Source organism: Ruditapes philippinarum, unplaced genomic scaffold, assembly GCF_026571515.1.
Source record: "Ruditapes philippinarum isolate M1 unplaced genomic scaffold, ASM2657151v2 ctg455_1_1_1_1, whole genome shotgun sequence".
Lineage (NCBI taxonomy): Eukaryota > Metazoa > Mollusca > Bivalvia > Venerida > Veneridae > Ruditapes > Ruditapes philippinarum.
This window is the reverse complement of record NW_026863235.1, coordinates 33,943-47,601: the sequence shown is the minus strand read 5'-3', so window position 1 is coordinate 47,601 and position 13,659 is coordinate 33,943. Positions and strand designations below refer to the sequence as shown.

At 33.2% G+C, this 13,659-nt stretch overlaps 1 protein-coding gene across 1 annotated transcript in view; it reads left to right on the top strand.

The window, feature by feature from the left end:
• Nucleotides 1–3,948: 3,948 nt before the first annotated feature.
• The window catches only part of LOC132721546 (RING finger protein 150-like), a gene marked incomplete at its 3' end in the record, with an annotated part of 42,607 nt that continues 32,896 nt past the window's right edge, over nt 3,949–13,659 (top strand). Inside the window, 1 exon segment of the mRNA XM_060705866.1 lies at nt 3,949–4,650. Coding sequence (XP_060561849.1) covers nt 4,119–4,650 — 532 coding nt within the window.

Sequence of the window (13,659 nt, the reverse complement as noted above, 5' to 3'; positions counted from 1 at the left end):
GAATTTTTGTTCGATAGACTCTATGCACAAGTCACATCTTTATCTTTATTTGTGTCATTTTATTCTCTGGGTTGAAGAAAACTTTGAAACTTTGGTTCTCAGTAGTGTACTGATACTTTAATTAAAAGTATTCACAATCCATTTCGTTTCTTATTATTATCATTTTTTTTTTTTTGAAATCTAATATTTAAAAATAGATATAGTATGTTCAATAACAAATATTAAAGAATAAAAAATACTTTACAAGTTATATATCTACCTGTCCAAACTGGCATACACTGGCCTAAATGGCATGTGTCGCAACGTGGGGGAAAAAGGCTGGCCTACTAAGTTACAAGTTTCATGTATATTCAGGAAAAATAGTGATAGAGTACGTAGATCTAGTATACCTTTTTACTGATGGGGGTCACAGAATTAAAGGTTAATGCATATTCCAGAGGGGATATGGCATTTTGGTGTTCGTTTATTCCAGTAGCTTTATATAAGTAATGGCAAAGTAAAATATTTCATATTTAGCATGTAGCGTAGCCTAGTCACAGGGGAGGAACTGTTACACGAGGGATGGAGTTCTTATGATAACTTGTCAGAAGTTCTTGTGATAACTGTCATTGAGTTCGTCGGAAAATTTTTGTATAGACATGCAGTGCAGAAACACTGGTCAAAATGGTAATTTTCATCTTTAAAAAAGTGTGAGTTTTAGGTGCTTAATTAAACTATATAATAATGATAAAGCTGGCCTTACATCTTGTACTATGTGTCAAAAACTAATTATCAGATTACTGTCCATTTTTCAGCGCCTTGTTTAAAATCTGATAGTTTTGAGTAAACTTTCCAAATTATTCCTCCGTGCTAGTGGACTTAGTATTATATTTTTTAAATCATGGTCTTAGGTGAAATATAATTAATAATATCTGTCAAGCGGAATATCCGTCCCCTCGGTGATCCGCCCATTGGACGGTAACGTGGCTTGCCGAGTTACCGCCCATGGGCGGGTTACCGAGGGACGGATATTCCGATTCGAACCGCAAACATATGTCAGATATTTTTTCTTGCATATTCGACAATATTCCATTACATTTTACATTCTTTATCTTTATTTTAAACGGAAATTTATATCATTACAGCCGTAACTATTTTCTTACAACAGCGTATGAAATTGCAACTTCATTCATAACGGTAAAATGACGTCATCCTAAGCACGCGACTCATCTGGCACCCCCATGCCAGATGAAATTTCCGGCATGGGTAAAATACACGGAAACGCCAGTCTGCTATGAAAGAAATGGTTGTTTTGTTCTCGCTATAGAAAGCAAGAACTTCCAAAATCTCAATTTTTTCTTGCTTTTAGAAAAAGTCGAGCATTATATAATTGTTATAGTCATGACGACGTTGCCAATTAGAAATTTATTAATTTGATATATATACCAATATAACATATAAAAACGATTTACTTACAATTTATAATTTCGTATACAATCGTATATTTTAAAAATATTGTATTAAAATTTCATTTTTTAAATATTTGATATAAACTAATTTTTATATTATATACATGTTTTGTTATCAGTTTATTAATTTTTATTTCGATTTACAGATTTTTGTTGAGTTATTTGTTTTTGTTGACAATAAAGGGGAACAACAAAGGTTTTACGATTTGCAGAAGTTACTTCCCTTCAGTATTTGAAATTTTAAGACGCCCGCGCCCAATATGATTCGATGACCTTCCTCTTCATTGAAGAATGTATGACATTTTTCTAGCAATGGGTCTCTCAGGTGAGCGATCTAGGGCCACAAATGGCCCTCTTTTTTAATAATATCACCTACATTGTATCTAAAAGACCGTGACTTGTTTACCTTCTCCATTTTCCAAAACCCATCCCGAGGCAGAAGGCACGCGGTAGGTCAAGGGCAATTCATCATAAGTTATAGGACCTATCATGACAAACTCGAGAGGGTGTGGTTTTACAAAGGGTTGTTTTGAAACATGCTTTGGTGTTTTTGTCGTCCCCTTCAGCAACCACCTATATATACGAAGAACATTTTTGCCGAACGACCAGCATTTGATAAAAAGACGTCCCGGACGAGGCAATAGCTGCAGACCGAAAGGGAAGCCGAAAGTGCTGGACATATGGTTAATTTCGGCGCCGAATATCAATAAAATTTAAAAATCAAAGCAGAGAAGGCGCTGAATTTGTTTGGGTCTCAGAATGTAAGAAAGGTACAGGTTGTGAGATTATATGTATAGTGCCACCAATGCTTTCCAGCGTTTTAATTGTAGTAAATTGGCTATAAGACTAATTGCAACACTGATATTCAATCCAATGTTTATTTGACTTAAACAATTTGAAAAAAAAAATGAGTTGCCTTTACTGGGATTTGAACTCCAGACCTCTCGCTAACCTAAGCGAGCGCGAAAACCCTTCAGCCACGGTAAATTTATATGTGAGCGGCCTGAAGAAAACCATATTATTCTAAATTAGGGCTTGTAACGACTTTAACTGTTGTTTAACACAGATGTAAATAATCCTGGAGCTTACTATAAGCATGTATATTATAAAGAATCAAAGGGCTGCAAGTTCTGTGGTATTTTCTGATCTTTGCAATCTAAATCGTACTGTATATCTGTATGTATTTTCCTGTATAAGTTTATTTTTATGTATCATAATTCATTTTGCAAGGCACCAGAGTTTGATACATACAGAATTCTGCATAACTAGAGTTGCATCAAAAAATCATTTCTGTTCATTTTTTACGACAGCCACACTTTGTCCTTGCATATCATGGCTACTTCCTTAACAAAGAAAAAAAAAGAATTTAAAAAAAAGTTTCCTCGACTGGGATTTGAACTCCATACCTCTCACTCACTAAGCGAGCGCGTTACCACTGCACCACGGAGAAGTTATACAAACAATGGCTGAATAACATCAAGTCATTCTAAATTTAGAACTTCCATTGCATTTCGGGTTTGTAATCCTTATTAATTTCGAGGTATTTTGTTCAGGATAAACTTGTTGTTTAAAATTGAAGTAATTAATTTAGCGAAAATCTTCTCGCCCAAACAGTCCGACATGTAGAATCTATATATTCCACTACTCGGTTTGTGTAGTATTCGGTAATCGACATTTCATTGACATAAAATCATATTCATCCGCGTAATTTGTGATTGTGCATTTATTGACAATTCTATAAGCCAACGCTATTTTTAAAACTTTGAATGCGTTGTAATTTGTTGGATACTTGTAAACAAAATAAAATATTTCTTTCTTTAAAATCGCTAGTTTTAAGCTGTTTTGAGAAAACTACTTGTTGTTAGGTTTGTCGTAAACTTCTGTGTAAGAGCATTGAATGTCCCTTTGTATTTACTTATTTTCGATCAGAGAAAATACAATAAAACAATATTAGAAATCTTCGACCATTCGGGAATTATTTTGCTTGAAAATTAATGCGCCTGTCTTTGACCATCTTTACGCAGTGATCTCCCCTGAATTTTTCGGCGTTAGTGTACATATAAAGGGAAGTAACCGCTTCAAAAAAGTGGACTTCTTTCGGCATTTGCAATTAACAGCATTAGACTCTGAAATTTCGCTACCATTATTTGTTTGGTCTGACGACCCAAACAAATAAAAACAAAACACACGCACACAGTAACCTTCTTTCCAGGTGTATAAGCCATATAAACAAAGCGATAAAGAAGCTAAATGTGGTGAAAGTTCTTAACAAAAATACTGCAAATACGAAAGAGAATTTCATGCAAGTGCCTATTTTATTTTGTCATAACGTATTTATATATATTTGTATGTTATACACAGAGAAGAATGACAGTTTGATGGTATCTATTAGCTTTTTAAAACTGATCTAGCGTATATATGCCAGCAGAACATTCTGCAGAATATTTGTCGATTTCCAATAAATGCATTTTGTTTATACTGGAACTACTTATTACGTCAAGCGAAATTAGTCTTACCCGAGTGGGATTAGGAGCAGAGAGTATTTCAGGGAATATTTTAGATATGTATTCGCTTGAGAAATTCCGGGAATATTTTTGAATTTTCTTGTGGTTGTTTACCGTTTTGTTATTTTCCCTTGATAAATTTGATTGACAGCGGCAGGACAGCATCATGGACTGTGTAGGACAATCTTCAAAATGGAGTCTTAAAAGGCAACTTCGTGCGGATATCAGTATACTGTGTATGTTTGTTTCTATTGCTTGCTTGACACAAATTGTTAACTGTCAGAAGGAAAATATCAGTAACGAGTCTCCAAAAGTGTCCAGGCTAACTGTCGAATACAAGGACAATTCTGGATACAAACATATAAATGACGATTTTGAAAGGGGAAATTATGCGAACAATGCTCGGGTTAACAGTAGTCCAATCAAAGGCCGTCTAGTTCTCGTGCAGACTTTGTATAACAACAGCGAACTCGGTTGCACTCGAATCAATCCGGATATTGTCCCTAAAAATGAACCATGGGTAGCCTTAATTAAACGGGGCGAGTGTACGTTTAGCGAGAAGATTTATAATGCTGCAAAAAATTCGTCTGCTTCCGCTGTAATAATAATGAATCTCGAGGGATCTGTGCTGATACATGCAGACGACACTAGGAAGACCCATCTTACTATGACCACAGTTACGGAGGGTGGTCACAATGGTATGTTTTCACAAGCGTTACTAATTATGCCTTTTTATAATAGTCTTGAAATAGTTTGTAGTCCAATAATATTTCTGATTTGTTAAAGTTGCATCTATTCAGCATTTCATTACATTATTCCGAAGACATTCAAGATTTCTTGTATTTACAGCAAGGTAGTATTTTTGTCATATCAGACAAATCATTAGCCGGATTATATTCCAAAGTTGTCATAATTATAGCTTGGCTTTTCAGTCATATCTAGTCATTCGTAAGAAGATTTTCACAATTTATCGTAATTACAGATTTGTTCGTCTGGCATGGGTCTTTCCGATGATGTATCATAGTTAAAGTTTGGTCGTTAAAGAGCGTCGATTTGGAAATTTAAAAGTGACAAAGTCTTGTTGAATTAAATGGATTATATGAATCAAATCATTGTTTATGTTATACCTCAATTCATGATGTTTTTGGTGTTGTTTTATTTTTAAATAAATTAAAACATTTTCTTCAAATTCCAAATATTTGTTGTAGTTTGTGTTTTCATGTGTTTTTTTGTGTTTTACTGCTTGTTGTTGTTGTTGTTTGTGTTCTTTTGGGGCCCATGAAGAGTTATACAATACTCATTATCAATAAATACAATAGTATTTCTTTATAAATAACATGGGGTCAAAACAGCATTAATTTTTTGTTAAATACTTTTTTATCACTACTGATGCAACGTCACTATTTATGTAAATGTTACTTAGCAACCAGTAGAAGCTCATGATTCCTTGCTGTTGTTGTTATTTTATGGTGATAAATATCGATAAAACGGTTGACAAATTATCTCATATGTTTACATAACATGCAGATTTAATTATACATGTGTACATGTAATAGTAAGAGCACGGGGCTATCTGATTTGTACGAGGGGGCGCAGGCCTTCGATGTTCTTTTATTCTTTTGTATCGTAGTCAAAAATAAATAAAAAATAAAAACTTTCCCTGCCGCCACAATATGAAACCCCACAATAAATGAATCAATGTACGATCATCCGAATGTAATTTTTCTATCATTGTCCCTTTCCTTCTCGTCATAATATTAAGTAAACCCCCCAAAAATGAAGTAGAATTTGGAAAACTTTTTTCAAAGCGAATTGTTTCCAGATGACTTTTTGTAACAAAAGGTTAAAAAGTTTTCCACTCTAATATTTCCCTTTTTGTCTCGAGTATTGTAATTCTGAAAAATTTAAAGGGGTATTTTTTAAAATTTTTTTGCCACCTTTTGTTAACATTTTTGAAATTAAAATGGCTTGTTTTTCCCTTTTTAGGTCAATAACCTGGGAAACCATAATTTTTAAAAAAACTTTCACAAAGTGTAAAAAGATATTTAAAGTTTGCTTTTCAAGCTTTAAAAAATTTATTTCCGAAATTTAAACCCTTTAAATTTTCTTTTTTCCAAAATTCTTGACATAAAAAACACTTTTTTCCCCAAAAAACAAAAAAATTTTCTATTTTTTTATACCCAAATAAAATCCCTTTAATGGGACTACGTCTTGGGCCCAAGTTTACAATAGCAAAACATATATGTAAAAAATGGTTTTCCCCCTTCCCCTTTTAAATTTTTTTTAAAAAAAAATTTTTTTTTTTTTAAAAAAAAAAAGGGCCGGGGGTTTAAAAAAACCCCCCCTTTTTTTTTTGGGGGGTTTTTTTTTTTTTTTTGGGCCCCCCTTTTTTTCCCCCCCCCCTTTTTACCCCTTTTTTCCCCCCCCCCCCTTTTTCCCCCCCCCCCCCCCTTTTCCCCCAAAAAAAAACCCCCCCCCCCCCCCCCCCCTTTTTTTTTTTCCCCCCCCCTTTCCCCCTTTTCCCCCCCCCCCCCCCCAAAAAACCCCCCTTTTTTTCCCCCCCCCTCCCCCTTTTTTTTTTTTTTTTTTCCCCCCCCCCCTTTTTTTCCCCCTTTTTTTCCCCCCCCCCCTTTTTTTCCCCCCCCCCCCTTTTTTTTTTTTTTCCCCCCCTTTTTCCCCCCCCCCTTTTTTTTTTCCCCCCCCCAAAAAAAAAAATTTTTCCCCCCCCCCCTTTCCCCCCCCCTTTTTTTTTCCCCCCCTTTTCCCCCCCCCCCCCCCCTTTCCCCTTTTAAACCCCCCCCCCCCCCCCCCCCCCTTTTTTTTTTCCCCCCCCCCCCTTTTTTTTCCCCCCTTTTTTTTTTTTTAAATTTTTTTTTCCCCCCCCCCCCCCCCCCCCCCCCCCCCCCCCCCCCCCCTTTTTTTTTAAAAAAAAAACCCCCCCCCCCTTAAAACCCCCTTTTCCCCCCCTTTCCCCCCCCCCCCCCACCCCTTTTTTCCCCTTTTTTTTCCCCCCCCTTTTTTCCCCCCCAAATTTTTTCCCCCTTTTCCCAACCCCCTTTTTTTTCCCCCCCCCTTTTTTTACACGGGAAAAAACTTTTTTAAAAAAAAGGGTTTTAAAATAGGACAAAAATTTTTTAAAAACCCTTTTTTTGGGAAAGGGGTTTTTTTTTTGGGAAAACCCTTTTTTTTTGCAAAAAGGAAAATTTTTAAAAGGAAAAGGGGGGGGCACCCCGGGAATTTTCCTTTTTTTAAAAAAAGGGGGTTTTTTTAAAAAAACCCCCCCTTTTTTCCCCCCAAAATTTTTTTTTTTTTTAAAAGGTTTTTCCCCCTTTTTGGGAAAAAAAATTTTTTTTTTAAAAAAATTTTTGGGAAAAAATTTTTTTTAAACCCCTTTTTTTGGGAAAAAACCCTTTTTTGGTTTTAAAAAAACCCCTTTTTTGGGGAAAATTTTTTTTTGTTGACACAGGAATTTTTTTTAAAAAAAATTTTTTGTTTAAAAAAACCTTTTTTCCTTTAAAAAAACCCCCAAAAATTTTTTTTTTTTTTAAAAAAAAATTTTTGGGAAAAGGGGAAAAATTTTTTTAAAAAAAAAATTTTTTTTTAAAAGGGTGTTTTAAAGGGCAAAAAAATTTTTTTAAAAGGGTTTTTTTTAAAAAGGTTTTTAAAAAAAATTTTGGGGAAAAATTTTTTTAAAAAAATTTTTAAAACCCCCTTTTTGGGGGAAAAAATTTTAAAAAACCCCCCCAAAAAAAATTTTTTCCCCCCCCTTTTTTTTAAAATAAAAAAATTTTTTTAAAAAATTTTTTTTTTTAGGGGTTTTTTTTTTAAAACATTTTCCTTTTTTAAGAAAAGGGGGTTTTTTTTTGGGTTTTAAAAAAAAAAAACCCCTTTTAAAAAAAATTTTTTTTGGAAAAACCAAAAATTTTTGGGACGGTTTTAAAAAATTTTTTTTAAAAAAATTTTTGGGTTTTTAAATTTTTTTTTTTTAAAAAAAAAAAAATTTTTTCCCCTTTTTTTTTAAAAATTTTTTTTGGGGGGAAAAAAATTTTTTTTTTTAAAAAAAAAATTTTTTCCCCCGGGGGTTTTTTTTGGGAAAAAATTTTTTTGGGGGAAAACCCTTTTTTAAAAACCCCAAAAATTTTTTTTTTAAAAAAAGGGGAAAAAAAACAAAACGGGTTTTGGGGGGGGGGTTTTTTAAAAAAAAAAAAAACCCCTTTTTTTTTCCCAAAAAAAAAATTTTTTACAAAAAAAAATTTTTTTGGGAAAAAAAAATTTTTAAAGAAATTTTTAAAAATTTTAAATTTTTTTAAAAAATTTTTTATAAAAAAGGGGGGGGGTTTTTTTTTTTGGGGGATTTGATACCCAAAAATTTTTTTTAAAATTTTTAAAAATTTTAAAAAAAACCAAACAAAAAAAAAATTTTTAAATTTTTTGGAAAATTTTTCTTTTTTTTTTTAAAATTTTTTTAAAAAAAAATTTTTTTTTTTTTGGGCCCCCTTTTTCCTTTTTTGTTTAAATTTAAAGGGGAAAAAGGGCCCCCCTTTTTTTTCCATTTAAAATTTAAAAAAAAAATTTTTTTGGGGTTTTTTTTTTAAAAAAAAAAAATTTTAAAATTTTTTTTTTAAAAAAGGCCCCCCAAAAAAAGGGGTTTTCCAAAAAAAATTTTGGAAAAAAAAAAAACCCCCAAAAAAAAATTTCCCCCTTTTTTTTTTTTTTAAAAAAAAATTTTTTAAAGAAAAAATTTTTTTTTTTTTAAAAAAAAAAATTTTAAAAAAATTTTTTTAAAAAAAACCCCCCCAAAAAAAATTTTTTAAAAATTTTTTTTAAAAAGGGGGAAAAAACCCCCCAAAAAAAATTTTTTTTTGAAAAAGGGATTTGATACCCAAAACAAGTAAATAAATTTATTCACAGCAAAATTGAATTAAATATGAATTGAATTGAATAATACTGTATAGTACTTCAATATCAGTATCACGTTTTACTAACACGTGCTAATGCCCATTTATAGTATATACTGGTGACTGCATATATATGGTGGGTGTCACTGTCATAACTTGGTGATGAATATGTTCCTCAAAGCTGTTACTGTGACTTTATATACGTAAGAACCTTGTCATAAGTATTACCAAGACCGTCAATTGCTTTAAAATATTATTTCCAAATATTTTAATACTTCTCTACAGAAGTCTTTTCCGGAAAATTGTCATATAGTTTTATATATCCATTTATAAAATTGTCAAAATTGTTATAGTTTACTAATTAATGCCCCTGCGTCTGACTTTTATATCATCCCATTTATAAATTTGTCAAAATTGTTTATAGTTTACTAATTAATGCCCCTGCGTCGGACTTTTATATATCCATTTATAAAATTGTCAAAAATTGTTATAGTTTACTAATTAATCCCCTGCGTCGGACTTTTATATATCCATTATAAAATTGTCAAAATTGTTACAGTTACTAATTAATGCCCCTGCGTCGGGACTTTTATATATCCATTTATAAAATTGTCAAAATTGTTATAGTTTACTAATTAATGCCCCTGCGTCGGACTTTTATATATCCATTTATAAAATTGTCAAAATTGTTATAGTTTACTAATTAATGCCCCTGCGTCGGACTTCAAATGTCGTATCGAGCTTCATGAAACGGCCTCCAGGTGCTCGCATCAAAAATGACACTAACCAGATTCCAGAATGTTCTTTTCCGCTCATCATTTTTATTAAGGTTAGTTTAAAAATGCAACCTGACATCAGATTCATGCTAATTTTTATGGAATTTTTAAAAGTAAATGTATTGAAATGTAAAGTTAAATATTGAGAAGTGAACAAACAATTTACACTTTGCAAACGGCATATAAAATTCAACTAAATTACCAAACAGAGAACAAAATATGCCAAAAAAAAATCCTTTACTACTTTAGCCACGCAGAAGAAATATATGATGAAAATACTACAAAATCAGCACATAACATATAAATTATTCCTTTAATCTTGAATCTTTTTAAAATTTTCTTAAAATCTTTGTACACTTTTTCCCAAGTTTGATTTTCTTTTAAAACATTTGTCTCATATGAGGCATGCAGCATTTAAAATAGCTTATTGCATCGGAACATCTCGGCTGTTATTCATAATATAAGTTTTGATGAAAGAGCTATGCTAAAAGTACATTAAAGCCGAAAGCAATAAAGCTTCATAAATTCACAAGTTTTCCTGAAAAGTAGATGGTTAAGAGAGCTACATTCTTTTGGACTCGGAGTGAAGATTAAGCCCTTTTTTTAACCTATATAAAAAATATTCGAGCATATTTCTGTTATCTTTAATTTTCAACTTTATGGAGACAAATATATTGAGCCCTTTGTACTTTTCTAGTGAGTGAGTTCCACACTCTCTAAGTAGATGGCAGAAATGCATTATGGTAAAGAGAAGGTTTTGCTGGTGTTTTTTTTGTATTTCGTTAACTGTACTAGACGTTTCTTCAACAGATATATAGTGGAACTAAAGACGATAGATAATCTGGTATGACACCATTACTCATTTTAGTTACTCAGAATAAGTTTGTGATTCTGTCTTCGGCTCTCGAGGGATTCTTAAGGTATTTCTCTTTGAAGTTCACGAAGATGTACAAGCTAAGTGGCCACTGAAAATATGCAAGCGGCTTCGTGTTAAATTTTACAAAGCTCAAGTTTTTCATTGTGTGTAAACTTGACTGCATAGTCAATACTCATACTTTGTTGAGACTTGATGGTAAACGGTATTTTTTCATATATGAAAACCAGTTTTATCGTTGTAACAGAAATCCCCATTCGTGTTTAAATATTAAAATATTTTTGATAGAGTGTTTTTAATACAGGGGCAGTCACGTTGGGGAAGGGGGCAGGATGTGACCTCCAAGCCTCTGTGAAATTGTGTAGTCAAAAATTATGTACAAACTGGTATCATGGTATCATCGGCAAATATTCAAGTCATCAACATTATCATTGACGAATACCATGAACAATGGCCGCTTAAGAATATATCCTTGAGGAGTTGACCAATTAGTCTGAACTCCGGAAGAACAACAAATTGACGTCTGGTAAAGATATAATCAGAGAACCAATCCAGCAATTTCCCGCCTTATCAAGCATTTGTTAATTTAAAAGAAGACCATTATGTCAAAGCTTTACTTAAATCAAAGAATACTGTTCTTACTGAGAGCCTTACAAAATGTAGTGTATAAATTTAAATAAATTAGAAGCTGATCGTTGAATCTCCTGGTGTTAATCCAGATTGATCAGAAGAAAGGAATTTAATCAAGGAAAAAAGTTAAAAAACGTTCTTAAATATAATACATGTGCGTCCAAAGACTTTTGCCTTTACAACAAAACAAAAGGTTTGGTAGTGAACTATCACCTTTTTTAAAGATTGTACAGACGTTTGCATCTTTCCACACTAGGGGTACCTTACTGTGTTGAAAAGAGGAATATTCTAAGACATAGACGTTATTTCAGAACGGGTGCAGTTTCCAGTAGGTTTCTGTTATCATTTTCATCAGCCTTTGAAGCTTTATTTGTTTTTTTCTAAGATCTCAGAGTTCTTCTAACATCTTGAGGGGCAGTGTACACATTTTTAGTTTGTTTCTTGGATTGGCAGAAGTTTCTACGATGGTCAGTGCTAAATTTGTTAATTGAAGATTGTGCAGAAAAAGAAATTCATTCAGAATATTTGCTTCCGAGTTTGAATCAAACATAACAGCAGAATTAAATAGGGAAGGGATACTTAATTGGTTTATCAGCTTGAAAGATGAAATCTATAAGGAGTTTCCACCAATCTTTAGAAAGTAAGGTTCTCATTTTAGTGAATCGGCCATTGTTTGAAAATAGTTTTGTTTTACAGTGCGATTTAGAGATACTTCTTCATTTCTTAATGTTCTATCGTATTGTATCGTAGTCAAAAATAAATAAAAAATAAAAACTTTCCCTGCCGCCACAATATGAAACCCCACAATAAATGAATCAATGTACGATCATCCGAATGTAATTTTTCTATCACTGTCCCTTTCCTTCTCGTCATAATATTAAGTAAACCCCCCTAAAAATGAAGTAGAACTTGGAAAAACTATTTTCAAAGCGAATTGTTTCCGAGATGACTTTTTGTAATCGACAAAGTGTTCCAAATGTGTCCACTCTAATAGTTCCTTTTGTCTCGAGTCATTGTAATTCTGATAAATTAAGGTAATGTTGAAATGATTTTTTGCCCGACACGTTTGTATTAACATTTTGTATTAACATGGCTTGTTGTTCCTTTTTAGGTCTATAACCTCGTACGATAATATTTTAATAACTTTCACAAAGTGTGAAAGAGATATTTCAAGATTGCATCAAGTATTAAAATTATGTTCCAGTAATTTAACGGTCAATCTTGTTTCCATATTCTTGTTACTATAAGAACACATTTTACCACAAAAACAAATAATTCTATTATGATATCCAATGAATGCCTTATAGACTACGTCTTGGGCCCAAGTTTACAATAGCAAAACATATATGTAACGAAAACTGTGTTTGCAACAGTTGCCTCAACTTGTCAAGTACTGTTTGCTTTGGATATAACACAGTAACCCTTGTAGTTGACACACGCTTTGTACAAATGTAGTAGCTGACACAGGCAGTGTTCGCACTATAGATGACACAAGCAACGTTGGTTGTGGTTGACACAGGTAGTGTTTTCTTTGGATGACACAAGCAACTTTTGGTGTAGTTGACACAGGCAGTATTTACACTAGTTGACACAAGCAACATTTGTTGCGGTTGACACCATCACGGGAAGTGTTTGCACTATAGTTGACACAAGCAACCTTTGTTGTGGTTGACACAGGTAGTGTTTTCTCTGGATGACACAAGCAATATTTGATGCAGTTGCTACAGGAAGTGTTTACACTAGTTGACACAAGCAATATTTGTTGCGGTTGACACCGTCACAGGAAGTGTTTGCACTATAGTTGACACAAGCAACCTTTGTTGTAGTTGACACGGGTAGTGTTTACACTAGTTGACACAAGCAATATTTGTTGCGGTTGACACCGTCACAGGAAGTGTTTGCTCCATAGTTGACACAAGCAACCTTTGTTCTGGTTGACACAGGTAGTGTTATTACTTGATGACACAAGCAAACTTTGCTGTGGTTGACACAGGCTTTGTTCACACTAGTTGACACAAGCAATCTTTGTTGTGGTTGACACAGGCAGTGTTATTACTTGATGACACAAGCAAACTTTGCTGTGGTTGACATAGGCTTTGTTCACACTAGTTGACACAAGCAACCTTTGTTGTGGTTGACACAGGCAGTGTTATTACTTGATGACACAAGCAAACTTTGCTGTGGTTGACATAGGCTTTGTTCACACTAGTTGACACAAGCAACCTTTGTTGTGGTTGACACAGGCAGTGTTATTACTTGATGACACAAGCAAACTTTGCTGTGGTTGACACAGGCTTTGTTCACACTACAATGTAGTTGACACAAGCAACCTTTGTTGTGGTTGACACAGGCAGTGTTATAACTTAAAGACACAAGCAAACTTTGCTGCGGTTGACACAGGCTTTGTTCACACTAGTTGACGAAAGCAACATTTGTTGTGGTTGACACAGGCAGTGTTATTACTTGATGACACAAACAACCTTTGTTGTGGTTGACACAGGCAGTGTTGTTACTTGATGACACAAGCAA